Source organism: Sorex araneus, chromosome 1 (assembly GCF_027595985.1).
Source record: "Sorex araneus isolate mSorAra2 chromosome 1, mSorAra2.pri, whole genome shotgun sequence".
Taxonomy (NCBI): domain Eukaryota; kingdom Metazoa; phylum Chordata; class Mammalia; order Eulipotyphla; family Soricidae; genus Sorex; species Sorex araneus.
In genome coordinates, this window is record NC_073302.1 from 8,528,842 (window position 1) to 8,554,567 (window position 25,726).

At 54.1% G+C, this 25,726-nt stretch overlaps 1 protein-coding gene across 3 annotated transcripts in view; it reads left to right on the forward strand.

The window, feature by feature from the left end:
- DENND1A (DENN domain containing 1A) overlaps positions 1–25,726 on the forward strand; it is a 549,524-nt gene that overhangs the window by 304,858 nt on the left and 218,940 nt on the right. For 2 of the 3 annotated variants that reach the window (XM_055143108.1, XM_055143161.1), the window contains 4 exons: positions 692–761; positions 7,182–7,262; positions 11,281–11,334; positions 23,659–23,767. In XM_055143108.1, the coding sequence (XP_054999083.1) occupies positions 7,195–7,262; positions 11,281–11,334; positions 23,659–23,767 (231 nt within the window). In that variant the 5' untranslated portion in view covers positions 692–761; positions 7,182–7,194. Of the gene's footprint in view, positions 1–691; positions 762–7,181; positions 7,263–11,280; positions 11,335–23,656; positions 23,768–25,726 lie in introns of all 3 variants that reach the window. The other variant, XM_055143062.1, reaches the window with a different exon arrangement.

Consider the following 25,726-nt stretch of genomic DNA (forward strand, 5'->3'; position numbering starts at 1 on the left):
AGAGGGGAATGGGACAAGGACGGAAGGTTCTGGGGGAGCCAGGGGAGGAAAGGGCCAAGTGTGTCCAGGCTCTGGCAGGTGTGTGGCCCCTTGACCTTCCCTATGGGGTCCCTGCGAGAGGCCTGAACAGGAGAGCCTGGAGGGCAGCCTGGAGGAATGGGTAAGGCATTCTCCCCCGAGAGAAGCGCCGCCTGAAGCCCAGAGGTTGGGCCATAGTGGGAGTTGGGGTGACAGGGCAAGAGCAGGGGTGCAGGGTGCAGGCCTAGAGCTCCAGGACCAGCTCCAGGGTGGGACCCGGCTGGCCCCCTGGGGTGGTTTCCGGCTTGGGGGGACTCCGAGTTCCCCTGTGGACAGCCGCGGCGGCGGCAGCGTTGTGTGTGGCCAGTCCAGCAGGACATGTGGTTTCCTGCCGGCTGTGGGGTGGCGGGGGGCGTTCCTGACCGCAGAGCCCGGCTTGGAATCTCTGCGCGGGCTGGGGCTGTCTCTGCGGCATGGCGATGCTTTCAAAGGGACACTCGGCCCGCTGCCAGCCACTGGCCGTTTCCCCGACCCCAGAAGTAGACCTGCCGCGGCCGCTGTGCGCGCCTGACACAGCCCGTGACAGGATGACTGTTCTGGCCCCGGCCTCGCGTCTGCGGCTGGCTCAAGGCGGGGCGCCGAGCGCTAACCTCTCTGTCTCCCTCCTCCGCAGCTATCTCCCCTGGTTCGAGGTGTTCTACAAGCTGCTCAACGTCCTGGCCGACTACACAACGAAAGGACAGGTATTTATTTGCCTTTTCATTTCGTGGTTTTTTTTTTTTTTTTTTGCTTTTTGGGTCACGCCCAGCGATGCTCAGGGGTTACTCTTGGCTTTGCACTCAGGAATTGCTCCTGGCAGTGCTTGGGGGACCATATGGGATGCCGGGGATCGAACCCGGGTCAGCCGCGTGCAAGGCAAACGCCCTTCCTGTGCTATCACTCTGGCCCCCATTTTGTGCTTTTTAAAGGGGAAAACTTAAGTGTTTGGGGTGATCAAAGCCGCACACGGGCCCGAAAGTTCACCAAGACGGTTACCCAGAGGCCTGTTTTAGGACATTTCCAGAAGTTTTAGAAAATAGTAGAAGGGAAGGGAACGCGGGAAGGGAGGCGCTTCTCTTTGGCAGTGCCCAGGCAGTGCCCCTGGTAACACTGGGGACAGTGGGAGAGCAGGGGACAGGCCGGGCCTTGCACCCTCGGAGCCCGTCTCGCTGGCCCCAGGGAGGGACATCACTGCCAGCTCCTGCCCTGCCTAAAACAAGCGCCGTGAGCTTCAGGGCGGCTCCTGTGGTTTGGGTTAAGTCAGTCATACGTTCGGCCCCCAACCTTCTCCGAGCTAACACCCACGTGATCTGACCTTCCCGGTCACCCCAAAATTTCACGACCTGCCTTAGCCCTTTGTGGTCATGCCAGGCTGGTGCCAGGCGGGCTGTGCCGTGCTGCAGAGCAGGGCCTTGTGGGTAAAGTGCGCTGCCAGCAGGCGGCCCTTGTGGCTCCCCTTTCAACCCGGCTTTGTCGGGCCTGCTGGGTCTGAAAGTTACTTGCCAGCTACAGCCGTCTCTCGCTGCCCTTTCGGAAGAGACACCGCACTGTAGCGTTTCTCAGGCTCTCACTGACCGGGGCCGCTTCCCATCCTTTCTTTATTTATTTATTATTTTTTTTTTGCTTTCTGATTTTTGCTTTTTGGGTCACACCCAGCGATGCTCAGGGGTTACTCCTGGCTCTGCACTCAGGTATTACTCCTGGCAGTGTTTGGGGGCACATATGGGATGCCAGGGATTGAACCTGGGTCAGCTGCATGCAAGGCAAACACCCTCCCCGCTGGACTATCGCTCTGCCTCCCCCCCACCCCCCGCCATTTTCTTGCTGTGATCCCATCTCGTGTGGTGTGGCCCCTCACTTGCATGGTTGTGTCACCTGGGCCCTCTTGGGCAATCTCGGGGGCCAGTGGGAGGCCTCCGGCCTTGGCCGAGGTGTGCTGCATTGCTGTACTGCTGTGGGCAGCAGCCGCCAGATGGGGAGGGAGGGGCTTAGAGGTTGGTGCTCGCCTTTCTTTTTTATTTTCATTTATTTATTTTATTGAATCACCATGAGCCACAGTTAGAAAGTCTCTAACTTTCTAACTGAGTTAGAAAGCTAAGTTGAGTTTCAGCCATACAATGATCGGACACCCATCCCTCCGCCAGTGCACATCTTCCACCACCAACGTCCCCAATTCACCCCCTACCACCAGCACATCCCACCCCTCCCACTGCCTCTCTGGCAGAGTTTCCCCCATACACTCTACTTTTGGGGCAGACAAAGTACTTTAAACAGTGACTTTTCCCCTGCGGGTAAAGCTGTCAGCCCTGCTCACGGCTGCATCGCGCCTGATCCTGGAACGTCACTCGCTGGAGCATCTCCCGGGTGCGGGAAACGGCTCATCACGTGGCACCTCCCCAGGTTTCAGCTCAGCCACCGGCTCTCTTGGCACGTGAAGCGTTTTATTCATTTTGCACATCCCCCTTTAAAGGAGCGCGTCGGCGGGGCCAGGGTCAGGGCAGGGGACACGCATGCGGACAAGCCTGGGCCGAACTGCTTTCTGAGCCTCCTGAGTGCTGGGGTCAGCAGGCTCACATGCCGCTCGTGTGCGGCTCACGGCTTCTCTGACACGTGACAGTCTGATTGTTCCCATTGCATTTCTTATTAGTCAAAAGTAAATATAGCGGGGCTGGAGTGATAGCACAGCGGGAAGGGCATTTGCCTTGCACGCGGCCGACCCGGGTTCGAATCCCAGCATCCCATATGGTCCCCTGAGCACCGCCAGGGGTGATTCCTGTGTGCATGAGCCAGGAGTGACCCCTGTCCATTGCCGGGTGTGACCCAAAAAGCAAAAAAAAAAAAAAAAAAAAAAAAAAGTAAATATAGCAAGATAGAGATTTGCCCACTTATGTCGCTTAGTAATTAATAAGTATATCACTTATTACCTTTTCCTTTTAGTGAGTGTCCTAAGTGATTGGCATGATTACAATCATTAAAATAATTAAAAGAATTTAAACAAATACATCATAGAAATGTATATAAATAAATATTTAGTAAATAAATCTTATAAAACTTATGAAATGGTTAAAATGATAAAAATGATCCATTGTTAGTAAATGTAGAAAAAAAGCTCTCACAAGGGCCCGAGTGATAGTTCAGCAGGGAGGGCATTTGCCTTGCACACAGCCACCCTGGATTCAATCCCTGGCATCCCATAGGGTCCCCCGAGCACCGCCAGGAGTAATTCCTGAGTGCAGACCCAGGATGAACCCCTGAGCATTACCAGATGTGACCAAAAAAAGCCAAAAAAAAAAAAAGAAAAAATCCCCCATATTTTCTATAGAATATGATCGTTCTAAAAAATGCTTTATAAAATGGTAGTTGACTTTCTGTGTGATTTTTCAGTGGCTTGGAAGTTGGGAGAAAGTGGTTTCATATCTTCCTTGAGAGGCTTACAGTGTCGTCTCTGGGCAGTGCAGTGGGGACACGCGTGCTGTTTGGGCTTCCCGTCCCGTGTGGCACCAAATCCTTGTGGTCTGTTGTTGTTGTTGTGGACATCCCTGGTGGTACTCAGGAGGTCTGGGGTGGGGGGGAGGTGGGTCGGGGAATCCCCCAGTCGTCCAGGCCAGGGGGTCAGTGCAGGAGTCTGCGGCTACCATGCTGCTTTTGCCCTGCAGTGCCAGGGCCTACCCGGGCCACCCCCGTTTATGCCGGGGCCTCCAGGGCCACACCCAGGAGTGCTCAGGGGCCCACTTGGGGCTGACAGTCACATGCTCGAATACCACTGCACTGTTCCCCGGGCCTCCAGCCCTTCTTGTCTCGGGACAAGGATCAGCATCCTGAACTGAATCTCTGGGCAGAGAATTCAGGAGGAAAGTGGCACGGCATGTGCAACCAAGAGCCCCACCCCGGGCTGCCCTCCCTCTGACCGGAAGCAGAGCTGGAAAGGATTCTGCCCTGTGGCAGCAGGGGACGATGTGCGGCTGGGCCCAGGGGGCTCCTTGGGCCACTTGGTCATTTCTGCTTCTCAGTGCCCTGGAGTCAAACTCCGGCTGTCGCAGGACTTGGAAAGGTGTCTCTAGCAAAGAGAGCCGCTTCCCAGGAGGTTCATGGCCATTTTTGAGCTGAAGATTGAGTCACCTGTTCTTCCATGGTTTTGCCCCCGTCAGTTCATATAAATTCGAAACAAAACTCAGGACCTGAGGGTTCACGAAGATTCGGTCAGTGCCCCCCGTGCATAGATGAGGCAGCACTCTCTTTTGGGGGAGCCTCATCCTTCCCTGGGAAGCACTGGAGATTAAAGAAAGGCTGATTTGGGGGGAAGGGGAGCGATAGTATAGTGGGTAGGGTGTTTGCCTTGCACTCGGCCGACCCAAGTTTGATTCCCAGCATCCCGTATGGTCCCCCAAGCACTGCCAGGACTAATTCCTTAATGCAGAGCCAGGAGTAAACCCTGAGCATCACCAGGTGTGACCCAAAAAGCAAAAAAACACCAGGAATAACCCCTGAGCATTGCTGGACGTAACCCAGAAAGCAAAAATAAAAAATGAAGAAAGGCTGATGGGTGATAGGAGTAAGGCCTACCACTTGCTTGTTTGCAAGGTCTGGGATGTCATATTTCAGGGGGAAAGGGGGGAAGGGGAGGAGGAAGAGGAAAAAGGAGCTTTTTCTGTAAAAATCTGTAAAGTCCCCCTCCCAGCAGACAATGGGAGACCAGAGCGAGGCAGGCTTCGGCTTGGGAGGGGGAGGGATGGAGAATGAAAGTGGCCTGGTGTCACCCTGACTGAGGCCCATCCCTGCGGAAGGGAGGTCGGGGCTGAGGAGAGGGTAGAGCGTGCAGGGCAGGGGAGCCCCAGCTCCGCCGCACACCTTTGTTAGCATCGAGGCGATCCCAGGGAGACCCGAGACAGCCACCATGACCCCACACGGGGATCCTGGGGTGGGAGGGGGAGCTGGGGGGGCGGATTTGAGGGATGGACATTAATAATTGGGTCAGTAGTGTGGCAGGAGTGATGATATAATGGATTGGTCACATGCAAAGGCATTTTTAACAAAACAAGGGCTCAGTTCTCTGCTCTGGTGGTGTATAGCTGCAGGCATGTGACCGAGGGAGTGAGAATCGTGCCTGGAGGTGAGGTTGGGACTAGAGCCTTTGGCACCGGTCACAGCTCTCAGCGTCTGCCAGCAAGGAGTCGGGGCCCTTTGGGTGTGTAATGTGGAGTAGCAAAGGCTGCTATCCTCACGGGGCCAGGGAAGGTAGATGGTGCTGGAGTCCACGTGCCAAAGAGTAGGAAAGTGCTGGAAACATTAACGGGCCATATGAGGAAGACACACAAGTGAGCCTGAGAGGACAGGGAACTCCCGCTGGTCACAGGCAAGGCCACTCAACAGGACTGACAGGGTGACCGAGACAGGAGGCCCCGGGGCTGTGTCCCCATCAGATAATCGAGTTGCCAAAGGCAAAGTTCGGTGTGGAGCCGGGTGTTTGCAGAAAGCATCACTCCGCAGAACGCCGGTGAGATAATCAGGAGCCTTTTGCAAAAGAGACTTCAGATGAATCAATCAAATGATCAAAGTGAGCATCGTCTTTAAGGCAAAGGATTGAAATCTCAAGCACTATCAGACCGTTGAGAGTTAGCGTACAAAACGGCTGGTCTCACGGTCAAGGTCAGACGCACTCGGGGCGGACGAAGGCACGGGGTCCAAGCAGGCGTGCTGCTGGCCTCGCTTCTCTTGCCGTCAAGGGCACTCACTCCTTTTTTTTTTTTTCTTTTTGGGTCACACCCAGCGATGCACGGGGGTCACTCCTGGCTCTGTACTCAGGAATTACCCCTGGCGGTGCTCAGGGGACCATATGGGATGCTGAGAATCGAACCCGGGTCAGCCGCGTGCAAGGCAAACACCCTACCCACTGTGCTATCACTCCAGTCCTCAAGGGCACTCACTCTTGGCTGGAGATCTGGGGCCAAGAGGGCTCTGTTGCAGGCGGGCCAGTTTCCTGATCCCAGTGAGTAATTGTGGTTCCGTAGAAGAATGCCCTTTTTCCCCCCCTCTTTATAGATGATGTTGGTAGAGCAATCTCCAATTGCTAAGGCAACCCTCCCCCCATTTTTTTTTTTACCTTTTGGTACTATCCCACCAGTATTCTGAAAATTTGAGGTTTGCTGCTGAATCTCAGATTTACCGGATGAAAAGTGCACACGTCCCTCCCTCTGTCTCCTCGGTGAGAGACTGGAGGAATTTGTCAGTGCTCAAATTAGGGCAGGCCCTTCGCTGGTGGCGCTTGCTCTTCTTTCTCTGCCTGAATTCATAGCCAGCCCCCTAGCTGCAGCGCTGTGATGGAGCTCTGAGCTGGGGGTGGGAGGGGAGAGGGGTGCAGAAAACCTGCCTCGAGACCCTGGGCCTTTGGAGCAAGGCACCCCCATCCATCAGCACTTCCAGTCGTGCATCTGTCAAATGGGCACACTGCGAGGGAGGGGAGGGAATGGAGTCCTGTGTGAGCTGAGCACTGACGCCAGCCACGGGACTCCCCACGGCTGGGCACCGAGGCTTGGTGTGTTCCGGGCGTTTCACAGGTGAACGTGCACACAGGCAGCTCGGGGGCGCCACCGTGTAGCCCCTCGGGCTGCGCTTGGCTCGTTAAGATGCACGGCGCCCCTCCTCGACGGCCTGCTGCCGCGCGTCGCTCATTTTTAACTCCCCCGTAATTGGAGGCTGCCGCGTGCATCCCGTGCACACGCAATAAAATTAATTGGGGGTAATGATGAAGACGAGATCTCTCGCGTCGCCCTTCCCTGCCTCCCGCCGCCCCCACCCCATCCGCGCCCGCCCGGAGCATTTGCATTTAAAAGTTGTTGCTATGGAGTTGGGGCAGCTAGATCTGCCGAGGGCTTGTAGTATAGGACCCATGAAAGGCCGTCAGGGTAAAAAACGTTGGACACAGCGGGGTGGGTGGATCCCTTTGGCTCTTGCACGGTGCTGAAGGGGAGTGTTTTGCCAAGCCCCCTTCTCTGTTGGGGCCAGCCCCGCCTGCCCCCTCAGTCCTGAGCCCCCTCGCCAGCCCCCAGGCCATCCCTGACCCCACAGGTTCATGACCCCTGAGGGCTCAGCCTTGCGCGTGTGACCAAGCCTGCCCTTTCTTTCAGGAGAGCCAGTGGAATGAGCTCCTTGCAAGTCTGCACAAACTGCCCATTCCCGACCCGGGCGAGTCTGTTCATCTCAGCGTGGTAAGTGGGCAGGGAACCCGCTGCGCCCCCACCACACACACACACACACACACACACACACACACACACACGTTAGCTGCTCGCTGTGTCGGACTCACCTGCTTCCCGCCTGTACTCTCTGCACCCCTTCCCACCCCCAAATTCAGACCCCGTGTGCTCAGGCAGGCCCGAGAGTGAGTGTCCTTCAGCCTCTGTGATTTCCTGAGCTGGAGGCCCCGGGGCTGCCCACTCCTTGTCACTCCCCTCTTCTGCACAGCTGACTCCAACCCCTGTCCCGGGGCTGCCCCTGGGCTATGCCGGTCCCTGGGCTGAAGTCTGCCCTGTCGTCTCCCCCCTACCCCGCCCCCCGCACCTTTCACACCTCTGCCCTGGTGCCCAGGGTACCTGGGGGGGGTCACCCTTTTGAACCCAACTCTGGTTCTGTCCGTGGAGAAATCTTCTCCTGTCCGAGCCTCCTGGGCATTTCTGGGGCCTGTCGCCCACTCGGCGACGGGGGCTTCCTCCCCCCACTCTGGACTGGATGCCTGGGAAGTCAGGGCTGCAGAGCATGTCGCCTTATTCCGCACCTGAGACGAATGTTTCTTCAAACTTCCTGAAATACAAGCTGTATGTCCTATGCTGGTCCCTGGCGTGCCGGGGTCGGGGTGCGGGGCCCTCCCTAGCCAGCCAGGGCTTCCATCCCTCTCCTCGTTCTGCTGATGACCTGAGTGTTTGAATCAAAACCCCGAACCCCATGAGCCTCAGTTTCTTTGTCTATCAGCTCAGGCTTCAGAGCAGGCCTAGGGCTCCTCCCTACATTTCGGTTCTAGAATTCTCCAACTCCCTGAGGCAGTCCCTCACCTTGACCCACGTTGGCTGCACGGCCTGGGCCAGGAATTGGGCATCCAGAGGCTGTCCCCCTGTGTCGTGGGGTCTGCACACTTACGAAGTTCTGTCTTTGTGCCACAGCCGGGTACAGTGTTGGTATTCATGGTTTTCCGTGGCTTGAAGAGTTTGGCCTCTTAGAACCAAGGAATGTTTCTTACAGGGTGTTTGGTCGATGATCAAACTGCAAACACTGTCCTTTGAAAGCCGTGTATGACAAAATCCGTGTCTTCCCTGTAACAGACATGGCTGTTCTTCCATGCCCAGATGCTAGCTAAGGGCCGAAGCAATAGTTCAGTGGGGAGGGCATTTGCCTTGCAAGCAGCCCACCCGGGTTCAATCCCCGGCATCCCTTATGGTCCCCTGAGCACCGCCAGGAGTAATTCCTGAGTGCAGAGCCAGGAGTAACCTGTGAGCATCACCGGGTGTGACCCAAAAAGAAAAAAAAAAACAGAACCACCAAACAGACGCAAGCCAAGGCTGTGTGGCTCGTGCCCAAAGCAGCGCTGCATCTAGGCAGGCACCTTCTCCGTCCACAGGGCCACGGGGGCTGCCGTCCAGGGCCGCATGGTGAAGAGTGAGGATCGGGGTGTTTAAGCCCAGGCTGGCTTCAGGCTTCAGTTCTCTCTCCTTGGTCCTGAGAGATGAGAGGAAGGAAGGGACGGAGGGAGCACTCGGGGTGGCTTCCGCTCCCTTTCGTAGAGCGAACAACGTCGTCGTCCTGAGAGATGAAGGAAGCCTCAAGCCTGAAGCGGAGGAGGAAGTGAACGTCCAGCCTCCCCGGGCCACTGCCCTCTGCGGGCAGCCTTGCCTCTGACTGTCTCCTTGCCAACCGCCTTGATCTCCTCGCTGCCCTGCATGCGGCCCGGCTGGGTCAGCAGCTGCTGGATGGGAGGCACCGGCCGCCAGGAGAGACCCTCGCCCGGCGCCCGCAGGAGCTGCCGGGGGCCAGGGCACAGCGTTCCGTGCCGGTGCCTCCGAGGAATGCCTCTGACCTCCTCTGGGCCCAGCATTTCATGAGCGGTGGAGCACGACAGAATCTCGGAGGACAGTCCGGGACTCTGCTGGCTCTGGGAACCGCCGTGGCGCGCGGCCTGCAACCCCCCTCACGTCGTCGGCGGAGGCGGAGAACCGTCTCTCCCCGCGCGCTTGCTCGGCGTTCCTCCCGCCACCGTGCGCATTTTGAGTTTGAGGGGCTCTGTTTTTATCCAGCTAATAAAGCCTGGGACGGTGATAAAATAGCCGTCCTGGACCGTGTCTTTAATCACGAGAGACTATTGCTCTGTCAGATGTCTGTGATTGAGAAAAATAGAAGCCAGCATCAAGACGCAATAATCACAATTTATATTCAACGACCGCCGGGGACTTTCAGAGATAACATTTGTTCTTTGCAGCAGTTTAGAAGTAAATGTACGGCAGTAAACATTTTATGGATAGAAACACGGGTGTTCCGAGCTCTTGATTTCATGAAATTGCCCAAGTCAAAGAGCTCAGAGGTGCACCCTGCCCTCACTGGTGTGTCGCCCTTCTCTGCCAGCCGTCACTGCCCCTGAGGACGCTCAGCCTTTCGTAGGTAACCGGCTTCTAGACCTTTGCTATAAAAGGTGCTTTCTCCTGGCTTCGAAATTAATCTTGAACTTTATTCTAGGTTTAATCTTTGTAGTCAACTCGAATAGTTTCCATCCTGTATATATTGTTTTGAACATCATCGGGCATATCTTGGCACAGAAAGAGCTTTGGGAATAAATGCATCGTGGGCTTTTCTTAAAAGTTCCCTTTCTGTCATTAACTTTTCAGTCGCTTTTCATTCTGGTGGCCTTAGCGATGGTTTGTACATCGGGAGTGTAACTGAAACTGTCTGTCCTAAGGGAAGGCGCATTGCTCTGGTTCAGCAGTGCTGATTCTGCCTCCTCCTACCTGTGTGGCCTTTGCAGATACCTCTCCAAGTGGTTTGTTTATTTTATTATTTTTTCTTTTTGGGTCACACCCGGCGATGCACAGGGTTTACTCCTGGCTTTGCACTCAGAATGACTCCTGGCAGTGCTAGGAGGGACCATATAGGTCCCTCCTAGAATACTGGGAATCGGACCCAGACTGGCCGAGTGCAAGGCCAAGGCCCTACCCACCGTGCTGTCGTTCCAGCCCCACTTCCTTGTGTTTTAGAGATGATCACGGTACTGAAATTTTTTGTCAAGTACCTAGCAGAAACTTCCCCTTATAGCGAGTGTTCAGGAAAGAGCTGTCGAGGCTCTAGTGAGTAGGTCAGACTCGAATCGTCTTTATTGTCGTAATTCCAGTGGGCACCGGGGCTTTTAAGCCAGAGACTCCTCAGCCCTGTCTCTGGAGACCTCCTGAGTGTGTGCCTTCTCCGGGAGTGGAGGAGGGGGACAAGGTCCTGAAATTTCACTTCGGGGCTCCAGGCTCAAACTCTAATCGTGACTAGCCTGCCCTCCGCTGCCCGGGACCTGGCCTGGCCTTTGCACAGTCTCACCCTTCGTTGGCCCCCACCGGGCCCCTTCCGTCCCTGCTTGCTATTGTCTTCTGCGTCTGTGGTCACACCAGGGAGGTGCCATCAGTCCGGGCCCCTGTCGTGGAACTTGGAGACCACCGGCTCCTTCTGTACACGGCGATGCCACTCCGGAAGCTCTCTGCACAGCGAGGTCTTTCCGCTCTGCCGCGTCCCACCTCCCTTCCCGGGACGCAGCAGGCTGGTTGGCAGGGCCCCGAGAGTGGTCAGACTCCAGTGCTCCCTGTCTGTCGTCGCCCGGACTCACGGCACAGACGTATGTCAGACACTGAAATGCAATGGCAGGTTCGCTGGGGGAAGACCATTGCTGAGGGAACCTCGTGATACGGGGTCCCCCGAGCCCTCTTGCCTCATTGAGCAATAAATGATGATGCCGGCAGCCCGCCTGTGTGCCGGAACCCGCAGGCAGAACGTGGGGAGGGAGCCTCTCACCGCGCCGGCCGCCTCACTCGAGTTTCCGCATGTCTCCGGGGTGCATCTGAAGCAAAGAAAATATTCCACAGACATTGCCTAGAAATAAAACTCTTATTTCCGGTCATTTCTCCAGTTTCTGAATAATGCGCCTATTGCTCTTTTTTTTTTCTCCCAAAAATTAATGGCCTTTGCTTATTTTTCTCCTCCCCTCAGCATTCTTATTTTACTGTGCCTGATACCAGAGAACTTCCCAGCATACCAGAGAATGTGAGTACTTCTTCTTCTTTATCATGTTTTTCACTTATTTTTAAAGCAAAATAAAATTATTTATACATTATACATGTAATGCATTCTGAAAGAAAAAAAGAGACTGTTTGAAAGTGTAAAGGTGAGACCAAACCAGTATTCCTACTTCTCGGGTGTCAATACATCACTGCCACCTTTTCATCTTTTTAGGGTGTACTTTGTGCATGACTGACATCACTTAATGTGTTCTCGTGTTCATTCATAACGATCATTTTTGTTGCCTGCATAGTACTCCATCTTCTAGTTCCGTAGTATTCTTTTGCTCTTCTCTCCTGTTGTGAATACAGGTGGTTTTTCATTGTCGCAAATCGTAGCTTTATGTAACAACAACAACAACAAAATGATAGGAAGATTTCTTCATCAGAATTAATTAGTGGAATCATGCTTCAGCTACAGTTCTAGGGTCACTTTTAAGAGAAGAAAATCAAGCATTTGTGGGGGTAGGTAGGAGAACCCCAGTCTTTCTCTAGGGGGGTTTCTGAGTACACTGCATAGAACCAAACCTCAAATCACCCCTGTTCGGCACTTGGTCTTTTGTTTTAGTTCTGTCAACATCTGCGTACAATAAAACATACCATTTAGCATCTCCAGAGTACAGTTCAGTGGAGTAGACACTTCACATTATTATATGCCACCAGTCAGCTCCAGAATATTTAATCTTTCCCAACTGCCGTTCTGTTCCCATTAAAACAGCTTTTCCCTGATTCTCTCCTCCTATAACCTGGCAACCAATATTCTTTTTGTCTCTTGTGAATTTGACTACGGACCTCATGTAAGTAGAATCATATATTATTTGTCATTTTTTTTTTTTTGCGGGGTGGGGAGGTCTGGCTTATTTTCCCAAGCACAGTGCCTTTGAGGTTACTCTACATTGCATGTATCAGAAATCCCTGCATCTTGAAGGCTGAATAATATTTCATCAGATGTATGTGAAACATTAGACAGGCACCAGGCTGTTCCTACCTTTTGGCCAAGGTGGACAATACTGCTGTGAATATTGGTACGTTCAAGTCCCTGCTTCTGATTCTCTCTATGTAGAATAGGGGGAATATACTAGAAGGCTTTTCAGAGGCACCGCAATAAGAGGTGTATGTCTCCATAACTACTGAAGAGTCCCAGCAAAGAAATTCTTGTGAGGGCTGTCGATAGAGCAGACAAATTACAGCTGTCAGGGCATCCTGAGTAATGAAGTTAGACTGTCGTGTTGTGATTAGATAACGGTTCTAGTTGGTTTGAGTGTAAGCGCCTTCACAAAGTGCATTATCCATATGATTAGACGGCGGTGGAAAATGTTGCTTGGTTTCCAATTGCCATTAAGACGGCAAAAAATTCAGACTAGGTTTTTCTTTCAGTAGCAGTAGTGGTTGTCTGTTTTGTCATATTCATCTAATGACTATTCACTGCCATCCATGTATCTTGTCTCTTGCCTCCCTTTATAAACCTATTGTCCTTATTTTACATAAGAAAATGAAGCCCCTGAGAATTAAAGTAACATATAACATTAAGGTCCTGCAGCAAAAATGTGGTAGAATTAAAATTCCAAATCGGGTCTTTGGTCTGAACGTAGCCCCTGAGTTTCTCCGTATTGAACTATACTGAAAGCCCACAGGGTCACCTTCTGTCTCCCAGACGCTGCCACGGAGATGGTTTTAAAAAATAATAATTGTGAAGAAAGGAGAAAGGCAACCATGTCGTGACAGAGGAATCTACCATCCGGCTGAGAATATGAGGAATTTCTGCAAAATTAAGATAATCTTTGACTCTTGGTACTCTATCCAGCTGGACAAAGGAGGGACCCAGAAAGAACTCAAAAAGTCTCCTGAAAGGATAGAATACCACAGACCAATAGCAAAAGGCTAGCAGAGGATTGTTTTCAAATTCCATATTACTTTTATTATAAAAATTCAGTGCTGAACTATGCTGAAAAATAGACGTTAAACTCTTATCGGTCACTGTCTTTTTAAAAATTAATTTATTTGGAAGTGGGTGTTTGGATCCCACCTGGCAGTGTTCAGAGCTTACACCGAACCTCTGTTCAGGGCACGGTATGCGGTGCCCGGGGTAGAACCCTGTCAGCAGCACGGAAGGCCTTGCCCCCGGACCACTCTCTGCCCAGGATGGTTGATGGCTTATAAGCATGTAACAGTGAAAGTATGTTAAGCACACAGTGTCACCACAGTGTACCCACTGCCAGAGAGCCAAGTGGCCTTTCTCCGGGCCACTGTTTATTATTATGACAAGAGAAAACTAAAGATGATGACAGTTCAATCTCTGTTTATTACCTACGTGAGACAGTAGCTGGTCAAGGGGAATGGAAAGGTGAAATTGGACATTATTTATAGAATAACGCCAGTGAGATGCTCACCAACAGAACCTGTTGTGGGGTGTAGCCGCAGTCCGGGGGCCCTCTGGACAGCTCAGGCCAATGCCTTCCGTTGTGGGGGCCAGTGGGGAAAGTGTGGGTGTGGGACAGTGAGGGTCAGCGTGGGTGTGGGACAGTGAGGGCCAGCATGGGTGTGGGACAGTGAGGGTCAGCGTGGGTGTGAGGGACAGTGAGGGTTAGTGTGGGTGTGGGACAGTGAGGGTCAGTGTAGGTGTGAGGGACAGTGAGGGTCAGTGTGGGTGTGGGACAGTGAAGGTCAGTGTGGGTGTGGGACAGTGAGGGTCAGTGTGGGTGTGGTCAGTGTGGGTGTGGGACAGTAAGGGTCAGTGTGGGTGTGAGGGACAGTGAGGGTCAGTGTGGGTGTAGGACAGTGAGGAGTGAGGGTCAGTGTGGGTGTGAGGGACAGTGAGGGTCAGTGTGAGTGTGGGACAGTGGGGCCAGCGGTGTGTGAGGGACAGTGAGGGTCAGTGTGGGGGACAGTGGGGGGCAGCGGGGGATGTGGGGGACAGTCAGACTGTGGGTGTGGGGCCGTCAGGCAGTGTGGGCATCTGGCCGTCTTCCTAGGCGCTGCCCCGGTGATGGTCACACGCAGCTCCTGCCGTGTCCAGGGGGAATGTAAGATCAGGCAAAGCACCTGGGGAAGAGGGCAGGCAGGTGGGCAGCTTTATTTTTTCTTGGGGTGTTGGCCACCCCTGGTGGCTGCCAGGGGGAGCCCCCGCCCTGGTGATCAGAGCTTGCCACTGGAACCCGAGGGACCATCCAGCGCCCGGCACCAGACCCGGGTCTCCCACACTCGAAGCCAGAGTCCGACCTTGAGCCTGGCCCCAGAGCGGTGCCTCACCCCCCAGATGTGACAGGGAATCTCCGTAGCGGTTTTTGTTTCGTTTCGTTCTGATTTGGAGCATCCCGAGCCCTAGTCCCAAGTCTGGGGACATCAGGGGACATCTGGGGACATCAGCCAGCAGGATGGACCAGTCGCTGTGAGGGTTGCTGTGCCGTGGTGTCCTGAGCCCCCCTAAGCGGTGGGGGCCGAAGGGGGTCCCCTGGCCCACACCTGGATACCCTCCAGGGCTACCCCTGTGATGTGGTGTTGGGAGTCCCCCACTGAGCGCAGGCCAGCGTCCACGTCCTCGCCGCTTCTCTGTCCCTGGTCCCCCGTGTTACCCAGGCTCCTGTGGACACATCAGTTGTTTCTGTTTTACTGCTAGAAATAATGGAAGGATGACCGCCCAGGGTCAGGTTTTCGTTTGTTTGTTTGTTTGGGGCCACACCTGGCAGTGCTCAGGGCTCACCCCTGGCTCTGTGCTCAGGGGTCACGCCTGGCGGGACTCAGGGGACCATATGGATTGCTGGGGATTGAACCTGGGCCAGCTGCACGCAAGGCAAGCGCCCTGCCACTGTTTCAGTGCTCCAGCCCTTTTTTTTTGTTTTCTTTCTTCAGGACCAAGAGAGCCTTGGGAGCTTAACCTGGAGGTCCCTGAAAGTTCTGCTAACTTCAGTTTTCAGAACCGCAGTTCCTGAGCTCAAACCTAGCTTAGAAACAAACAGCCCATACTCCCCCTCCCCCGGTTCTTGTCTGTGTGTGCGGTTTGCTGCCTCCCGGGTCCCCATCTCTTTTTCTTTTCTTTTTTTTTTTTTTTGATCAAAAATTTGCATTTCCTTTGCTGGTTTTGCCACTAATGAAGCATTGCCCTGGGTGCAACCCATTGTCCCTTAAATCCTCCTACTGGCCTTGTCTCTAAGCAGGAATAATCAGAAACAATCTGCCAGGGCGCTGTGCGGCTCCACTGCCGTCCCCGACGCTGCCCTGTGAGAGGCCGCGTGAGCCCCATTTCCTTCTTGGGGATTCGGGGTGCCCAGGCATTAGCTCCAGCCCAGGGTCTGCTCCTAAGTTAGGGTCTGCCGGCCCCGGCAGAAGGACACCCCCCCCAACCCCGAGCATTTTGTTTCTGTTTTACCCCCTGCCCCGCACCGCTCGCCGTTGACCTTTGATATTCATGAGGAAAACGGAAGGGAAATGATTTTCCATATCTCAGATATGAAGTGAAGCCGGAGAGCCGGTCCTCTGAGGAGACTCTGAACTTTCGTAGGGCCAATTTGTGTGATTTTTGACATAGAATCACTACTGGGCTCTGGCCATGTCGAGATTTGCATTTTAATCTCTTGGTGATTTTTGCAGGATTAATTTAAAACGACTCCGAGGCTGCGTTTGCAAATTGAAACAAGCAATAACCGTGGGGCTGTGAACACGGAACCAGGCGCTGCAGTGGCGGGAACGCGCGTTCCAGGGATGAACTGACTCTGGGCCCCACGGAGGGGGGGGGGGCGCATCCGGGACCCGGGGCTGTCGAGCTTCTCCTCTCCGGCAGGGAGAAGGGACCGACCAGTCACTCCCCAAGCCCCGCCCCCACCACTTCCTCTGCTTCCAGGGCCTCCCCTAGAATTCTGGTCTTAGTCTCCTTTGCACCACCAGCACTACCTCTGTATTGGCAGGAGTTTCCGGGCGCATGCTCAGGGCCGCCAGGGCTGCACCCGGCCCAGGGGTTCCCGTGGTGCCGGGGGTCGAGCCCACGCTGCCGTGCACGCCAGCAGCCCTTGGCCTTGACCCTTTGAGCCACCTCTCAGCGCTGCGTCCTAGCACGCGTCTTGAGGTTTCCACTGACACGCCCGCTTGTAGCAGTCACTCCTGCTCCTTTTGTGGCTTGGTCTTTGAGCCCTCGCGTGGACTCCAGGATTTCTGAAACCCGGAACGGTACAGGGGGGCAGAATCCAGAGCTATGGGCAGGGGAGGCATTCTGGAAACGTCTCTCGGTTCTCTCCAGAGAAGGAGCAGGGAAGTGTGTCGGCATTCCGCGGAGCATGGAGGTTGATTTTTGTCGGCATCTCTAATCGAATTCTCCTGGACAGCCTCAGAGAAGAGCTGATATGGAGGGGGGCTGGGGGTGGGGGTGGGAACAGCTCAGCCCCTGTTCTGGATCCCGTTGGTGCTGTTCTGTTGTCATGAGGTCATCACAGCAGACACGGAGGTGGACGCCCCCCCCCACCCCCAGTCCTGAGCACAAAGTCAAGCTCAGTGCTGCCCCTGGAGATGCACCAGGGAAATAACGTTAAATTCCAGCTCGGCTGGGGCTGGAGCAATAGCACAGTGGGTAGGGCGTTTGCCTTGCACACAGCCGACCCAGGTTCGATTCCCAGCATCCCATATGGTCCTCTGAGCACTGCCAGGGGTAATTCCTGAGTGCAGAGCCAGGAGTAACCCCTGTGCATCGCCAGGTGTGACCCCCCTCCCCCCCAAAAAAGCAGCTCAGATCCTGGTGATTGCCCATGCTGGGGTCTGGGCCTCTGGCCCCACAGCTCTCTCTCTCGGCAGGAACTGTCCCCCTGAAGTATGAATCAGTGTCGGAGTATTTGTCTCATGTCTTTTTCCTGCCGTACAGAACAGGGATCAGTGGCTTTTTTCACCGTTGTGTCTCTGCAGTGAGCTCCGTACCTGAAACACAGGAAGGGGCCAGAGAGCTGGTACAGTGGGGAGGCTGCTCGCCTGGCTTGTGGCCACCGGGTTCAATCCCTGGTGTCCCAGATGCTTCCCCGAGTTCCACCAGAAGGGATGCCTGAGCACTGCCGAGTGTGGCCCAAAACCAAAAAAAGAAAGAAAGAAATAGAACACAGAGGTTTTGCTCTGTGTGTCTGTGGTGTGAATGAGTAGGTGAATGAATCCGCACAGGCCGGGAGAAGGGGGTGGAAAAAACAAGTTCTTTTCACTGGGTTTTTGGGCCAGTGTGGCCGCCTACCTACCATTAATGAAAAGCATTTGTGGAAAATTAATTCTTTCCACTTTCAGATCCTTGTTAAAGTTGATTCTCATTATTTCCACAATTTCTTGGTAAAAATATTTTCTTCCTTTTTACTAAGAAAAAAAAACTATCACTTTGTAATTGCTCATAAGGGTTTTCTCTGTCTATCAAGATAACACTTGTAGGAGGGAATCTTGTGCAGGCAATAATTAAATGAGCATAAATCTTTATAAATTTTAAACAGTTGACCTGCATTTTAAAAAGTCACAGATCACGAGCAGATATGTAGTAATAATTACATTGTAAACTAGCTGGATAAGGGATTTTTTTTTTTCCGGTGGCCAGGTTTTGAAGTTTACTTCTGATTAATGAATAATCATATAGACCTTCATTTGGAATATTAAACAAACCTGTCTTAATTATCTGGCCGGTGTCATACCAAGTGGTTAATGATGCGAGGAAAGCATTTAGAATGGACAGTTTCGTGTAACATTGCCCAGACTCCACTTTGTCAAAAGATGCACCGTGATATAGGAAAGATTTATGAACTCATCGTGACTTTCAAAATAAACAAAGTTGAGGTGGTAGTCGAAGACCTATTATCAAGTACCGAGATTACGGAGAATCCCATTGTTGCTCTTAAGAGTTGTCAGGTAATTGTTTATTCTAATGGTTTTTCCATTCGCAGAGGGGATAAAAGTTGACCTCTGGGTAAACCCTGCCTTCTTCCCTTCCATGTACTTCTCTGATTCCTCTGCGCTTGTGCGTCTGTGGGATTCTTTCTCGAGACAGATTACTTTAGAATCCAAACATGTCAGGCGCGACTCCCTTTTGTAAGGATCCCACGCCAGGAAGGTAACATACGTTCCTCTTTAAAAATCCAGCGGAGGGCCTTTTTAGAGATTTACATTTACGGCAACAACAAGCTGAAAACGGGAGAGAGTTCAGGGAATGAACCCCCTTGACAGAACGGTGCCCCTTACCCTGAAGACGCCCCCACCCCGCACTCTGAGTCTTTATCATCTGGACCGAGCGAGAACGAGGCTGCGAGTCCCAAAGACTAATGAAATGACAGCCCGCGGGGCGGCCGAGCATCTGTTCCGAAGGCCCCAAGGAGGACCCAGCTTAGAGCCAGTTCTTTGGTTTAGGGATTATCTCATTCCCCTAAGGCATTGAACCTAAGACGCTTTTTCCTGCAACCCGCCACCCCCACGGTGCCCCGCCCCCACCTGCTCGCTAACCCCGGGGCCGCAGATCACAGAGCCTGAACTCCCCAGCCACCTGGACCGGCACCGGGCCCGCAGGGCCGGCTGGAAGGAGAGCCCATTAGGCGGCATCTCCTGGGGCCTTGGGGTGGTGCCAGGTGCCTTCCTTTCCTTTGTCTGGCGTTCGCTGCTCCGGCTCGGAGGCAGAGAGGAGCTGGGGTGGGCCTCGGCCACGGGCAGCGGAGGGCTGGACAGGGTGGGGCTCGAGCCCCTCTCCCACCCCGGGTGCTGGTCCGCCCGGCTGCCCTGCCTGCCTGCCTGCCAGCCACCGTGGAGCGGGCCCAGGACAGAGCGGAAGACACACGCCCCGTCAGGGCAGTGAATCAGGCGCACACTCAGGGAAAGGAAGGGGTGTTCTCCAGCCTGAACGCGCCGCGGCGCTGAGAAACGGGCCCATTGGAGCAGGGACGGTGCTGCCCGCCCGCCCGGCACTCTCGCCGGCAGGCAGCAGATGGCTCACCGGGGAAGGGATTGTGGGAGTCGGCCTGGCCTCGCCATTGTGAGCCCAAGTGCTCGGCCCAAGACGAGTGGCCCGTGGCTCCACAGGGGGGGAGGCTGAGCCTTCCCCAGACAAAGGGGCAGCACCTTTGCGGCGAGGGGGCCTGGGACGCACCACCACCGCCGCCGGGAAATTGGGGCACCAGGTCCCCCCGCCCTTCCCAAGGCCCATTCGGTGCCATCCTGGGGCTGCCCCATGCAGGGACCCCGCCGCCTCCATGATTGCCAGAGCTCTGCAGTTTGCACGCGCCAGGCCTGCTCCTTCCTGGGCAGCCCACGGCCTGGCCCCTGCCTGCTGCCTGCCCGTTCCTGGGGGGGCCTGACTTAGAGCCCCCGGTGCCCGAGCAGGGCACAATCCTGCCCCTTCAGGAGGCGTCTCCACGTGGGGAGTCGCAGGTGGAACTAGGGGGCGTGGGGGTCGCTGATGCCAGGAAAACGGGTGATTCCCCAGAGCCAAGGGCCGAGGCGTTGGCTCACAGCACCCCCCCAACCCCCACCCCAGCTCAGTCGGACCCCGCAGAAGTAGGAGGCCAGGGTGAAGCAGACTGTCTAGTTCTTGTTGGTTTATTTGGGTCTCAGAGCCACACCCGGCGATGCTTGGGGGTCACGGCTGGCTCTCTGCTCAGGGATTGCTCCTGGCAGGGCTTGGGGCACCGTATCGGGTACCAGGAATCGCACCCCGGTCAGTCGTGTTCGAGGCAAGTGCCCTGCCCGATGTCCTGTGCTCCCCCCGACTCCCCTCGCCTGACCGTCTGGTTCTTTCCGCTTGTGGGAAACACGGCCCAGGTTCCTTAGGCCCCTCGCCCCCTCCGTCCATCATGCCTGACTCGGGGTGTCTTCGTCCCCTCTCTGCCCAGGGCCCTTTTTCACCTGGGCTGCTTCTGTCTCCGACCAGGTTTCCTGTTCTTGCTCTGTCCCTTCTGCAGGCAAGGGCGCTTCCTCGTGCACCCAGTCTCTGCCCCGTGCTTATCTCCAGTTTGGTTCTGCCTCTGTCAGGCTGCCAGGTGACAGAGGGACCTCCTGCTTGTCACTGGGGGGATTACCAGCTGGGGGAGCTCAGTGCCGGGAAAAGCAGAAAAGGGCTGCTTGACAAGTGAAGTCCAGGAAGCCTTCCGGGAGGAGGTGATGTTTCAGCTGGGCCGCTGGGCAACCTCCAGGGAGAGAGGAGCCCTCCCGGCCCTCGACCCAGCAGGGGTCGAGGCCTGCAGGTGTGACAAGTGGGACGGGTCTGAGAGAGGGAGGGTCAGAAGGGGCTCAAGTCAGAGCCTCCTTGCTCGTGAGAGTTCTTCCTTCCTAGGTGAGACTCGGTTGGGAAGTGCAAGTGCTCTCGCCTCTGGGCCCCCCCCATGCCCCTCAGGTGCTTTGCGTGGAATGGGGGGGGCAAGAAGGGGGTCCCAGGGCTGCCGCCGCTCCCACCCACTCCCACCTGGCAAGGCGGGTGGCAGGCCCAGAAGGAAAGAGGCAGGGGAGGAAGCAGATAAGAAAGACAGCTTCTGTTTAGACACAAATATCTCGGTAATCAGCACAGATGGGATGAGAAATACCAAAAAAAGTACTTGACAGTTTAGAGGGAACTTGGCTAAATGTTGCAGATTTTCAACGTACCTGTGTCAAGTCGCCGGCGCCACCTGAGCCGAGGCGGGCCGGGCCGGGCCTGGGGGTGAAGGACTCCCCCCAACCGGGCACGGTTGTCGCAGCAACGGCCCCTCTCCCGGCCTCGAGCCCGTGGCCTCGTGGATTTTTTTTCTTTTCCCCTCCCTCCCACCAAAACCAGGCGCGGGCTCTGCCTCTGACGCCGTGGCTCCCTATTTGGACGCCAAGCTGTGGAACATATTTCCACCCAGCGGGAAGCTTCTTGGCAGACTCCGGAGGCCACGTTTTGGTGGCTTCAGAGTTATCTTTGGATCTGTCAAAAGTGCTAATGGGCTTTCTGGCCTTCTTTAAGCTCCTCATTTCTATTTTCTTTTTTACTTCCCTCCTCTCTCCCAAAGGGGGCTGGGGGCGGGGTGGGGGGGGATCGTGTAATTCCTCAGCACTTCAGCATCTCCCCCCCACCCCGCCCCGCCCCGCACGCTCAGCTGAGGGCCCGTGTTTGTGTTGGCGCGGATCAGCTGCGCCGTGTCACTGTCTTCAGAACCCGGCCATCCCCCACCGTCCCCGCTCAGCGCTCCTCGGGGGGACCCGGGCGTGGAGACTCCCCCCACCCCCCTGGGCTGGCATGGGCCGGCCACGCCCTTGGCGGTGTGGCTTGGCGTCTTGAGTCCGTGAACGATGCACGTTGGTCTGGGGAGAGCAAGTTTCGAAAACAGGACAGCACGCCGGGCAGCTTGGCTTCCTTTTAACAAGGGGACCTCAGGGAGACACCAGTCCTCTGCTTGAACCCGTTTCCCCCCCCCCATCTGTAAAATAGACCCGGGGCGTCTTTCTCGGAGTCCTCGAGAAGATTCAGGCCCCCTGGGGAGTTCCCGATGTCTGAGTCCCACAGATTGTTCCATAAATGGGCGCGCCATCGTTTTTTGCAGTTTCCTTTCTCATGGCCAACTTTGATCGGCTTTGTTCCTATGCTGTGGCTGGCTTTTTTCAGAATGCAACTCGAACCTACCTTTTTCCAGGTGATATTTAAAAAATAAAAATAAACATAGTACAGGTGTAGCGCCAAACCCACCCAGGGCTGAAGGATGCTCGCTTGAGTGGCCGTGGGCTCTCCCTTCCCTCTCTCCACGTGGCTTCAGGATCAAGCGAGGTTCCAAATGGACAGCCTGACGGAGTGATGTCACAGAGTATCTGTGAGGGGTAGTGCCAGAGACAGCAAAGTGGACGTGCCAGAGCACTGGGTCTGTGTCCAAACTCTCAGCGGTGGTTCTGGAATCTCCCGTAGAATCGGGTTACTGGGGGGTTACTGGAAAGATTCCTAGCATCTCACTGGACTTTTGTGACGATGACCAGAGGGTCCCTGTGCAGAAGTACGTGGGGCCTGGCAGGCAGTCCCAGTGCGAGGCTGTTAGTTCCCTCTGGGTTTATCAGGGCCGATGGTTTACCTGGCGCTCCAGCCAAATAGCAAGTTGTGAGTCAAGTGCCTGCCCTCCTCCCGGCTCCACTGCACGCCAGGTGTGATCTTGGATGGTGCAGCAGAGCCGCTACCTCCTTAGCCCCGAGACTGGCAGAGGGTTATGTGTGCAGCACGGGAAACGGTCATGCATGTCCGTAGCACTGATTCAACAAGCGAAGCTAGCAGGTCATTATTGCTTCCTGCAATTTGCTGCTACTTGTCATCAGGGTAGCATTTGATCTCCAGCCCCCCACCCCAACACACAAACATGCACACACACACACACACACACACACACACACACATACATACATATACACAGACGGTGCATTTGCCCCTTTAGTCCAGCCCCTGACGCACACATACACACACATACATACACACACACACACACACACACACACACACACACACATACACACACGGTGCATTTGCCCCTTTAGTCCAGCCCCTGACACACACACATACACACACACATACATATACATACACGGCACGTTTGCCCCTTTGGTCCAGACACACACACACACACACACACACATACACACACGGTGCATTTGCCCCTTTAGTCCAGCCCCTGACACACACACATACACACACACATACATATACATACACGGCACGTTTGCCCCTTTGGTCCAGACACACACACACACACACACACACACACACACACACACACACGGTGCATTTGCCCCTTTAGTCCAGCCCCTGATGCACACATACACACACACATACATACACACACACACACACGCAGCACGTTTGTCCCCTTGGTCCAGACACACACACACACACACACACACACACACACACACACACACACACACACACACCACCTTCCTTGAGAGAAAATACCTAGAAGTTGTAAATCTTGGAATTTGCTTTCAATCCAGCCTGGCAGAGATGGAGACTGGAGGCGAGGGGCCCCGGGGGCGCCGGCCCAGAACCTTCCTTACCTGAGAGCGATGGCCTTGGGAATGTTCTAGGTTCCAGGGTGAGAAGAGCTGAGCGACAGCCCGGTCTCCAGCATGCCCAGGACTTTCTGATCTCCCGGGCGAGATGGTGGCCCGCACAGACACGTGACTGCCCGCCCAGCTCTGCCTCCCGGGGCTCCATGTGCCGGCCTGGGGTGGGGTCTTCACCGCAGGCAGGAAGGACAGAAGTAGTACAGGGGAGATGAGAGCGTCTGAGCGTGTCTTCCCGGTGATTTCCTGCGTCCTGACGCGCATCAGCTGCTCGTGGCAGGAACCAGCCCGCTAAACCGCACGCCTCCGGTTCTTCTCCCTCCTAGAGAAACCTGACCGAGTACTTCGTGGCCGTGGACGTCAACAACATGCTCCACCTGTACGCCAGCATGCTGTACGAGCGCCGGATCCTCATCGTCTGCAGCAAACTGAGCACCGTGAGTACGGCCCGCTGGGTTCCTGGGAAGGTGCTCGGGAACCGGGAGGGAGGAGCCAAGAGGGGGGAACCGGCCCCAGCCACCCCACCGAGGGTCGTGGCGTCATCATGTCCATGACCGTGCTCTTCCTTTATAGTTAAGTATCATGGCGCTTGGCCTGGCCCATCTCGATGCCAGGGTGGCTCACAGCTTGGCCTGGGCCCGTCAGTCCCTCATAGGGACCCTGCTCTTGGAGTGCTAGGAACTAAGGGCAACTGAGGCTTAAGTCAAGTAAATATGGACGCCCAGGAGTAAATATTATTTTGGAGTCAATTAACTCCCAGGTTCCATAGCACAGCATCAGTTGTCTTCCGGTGTCTATACAAAAAGGACATTGCTAAATCAACCATACAAATGACATAAAGGAAAGAGAAAAGCAATATAGGATTATTAGTTGTGCCTCAATTGTTCTGTTGTAGGAGTGGCTCAATAAACCTCAATTAAGCTCCCTGAGGGAGCAGCAAAGTGTTATCCAACAGTCATGCATGCCCCTACCAGGTGCGAACACGCCTCTCATCGAGGGATGCCCCAGCCCTTGCAGGTCCCGGGTTGATCACATGTTCTAAACACTTTGCATATTTCCACAGAAGGGCCCATCATGGCCCTTAAAAAAAAAAAACAAAGCCTCTACCATATTCTCATATCCAGCGTGTCTGTTTCTCTTTTTTTATTTTAATTTTTTATTGAAACACTGTGAGAGCAATTACAAAGTTTTTGGTCTAAGTCTCAGTCATACAAATATGAAACACCTGACCCTTCACCAGTGCACATTTTCCACCACCAAAACCCCAGTATTCCCCCCCATCCCACACCCTCCCGCTACCTGTGTGGCAGATGATTTCCACATTACTCTCTCTCTCTACTTTGATGACCTTCAATATTTCCACACCAAACCCACCATTATTATTTGGGATTTTACCCCCACACTCAGATCTGCCAAAAAAGGCAACATTGGACCATTTGTTTTCTGCTGCTGATTGTGAATCGCACATGATGATGTGCGGCCCCTCGATGCCCGTTCACGACGGTCCATCAGGGTTGAACCATTTCCTTGCTAATACTGCAGTGAGTATCTTTCAGCCACTTCTGCGGTAAGAGTTCACATTATAATGAGAAGGGGCACCGGGCACAGGACCGGGCAAGACTGGCCAATCGCAGATGGCTTGGCACACAGATGGTGCCTGTTTCTGCTGAATACTGCCAGCTGTGTTCGTGTGCCACTTCCAAGGCTGACTTCCCCTGTGTGCGTGTATGAGTGCACACGTGTGCATGCTCATTCTTAGATGTTTTATCTTTGCTAAGAGAATAGGTATAAAATGGTATCGCAGATTTTCGTGAGCTTTTTTTTTTTTTGATGGAGGTAACTGAATTTTTTCTATGGGTTTGTTCCCAATTTATATTTTGTTGCAGTCTTCTCCCATTTATCTTATCAATGTTTTGATTTATTTTTTTTACTTGGAATGAGCTTTTTGCTATTTGTATGCTAGAAATATTTCTCATACTTTTATTTTCGTCTTTTAACTTGCTGCATGTGAGTTTACATTTTTCCCCAGTTTCTCTCCTAAAAATTTTTAAACATAGAAAGTTAAAAACATAATTTTCTAGCAAACACTCGGATAATCCCTTCTATATTCTACTGTTAATCCTTACAAGGCTTCCTTTGGCACAATTTTTTATCTCTCCTTGTCTTTTGCTATTCATTAATCCATTTTAATTTTGGATATATTTGAACAGAGATCAGTACACTTTTCTCTGACATAATTGACTATGTATATTATTAACATACTCCAAAAGTGTTTTTAGCTCCCTCCTGGCAGAGCTTAGGGATCACTCCTGGTGGTGTTCAGGGACCAGATGGGGAGCCAGTGATCAAACAGGGTTGGCTGCCTACAAGCCAGCAAGGTCCCCACCCGCTGTGCC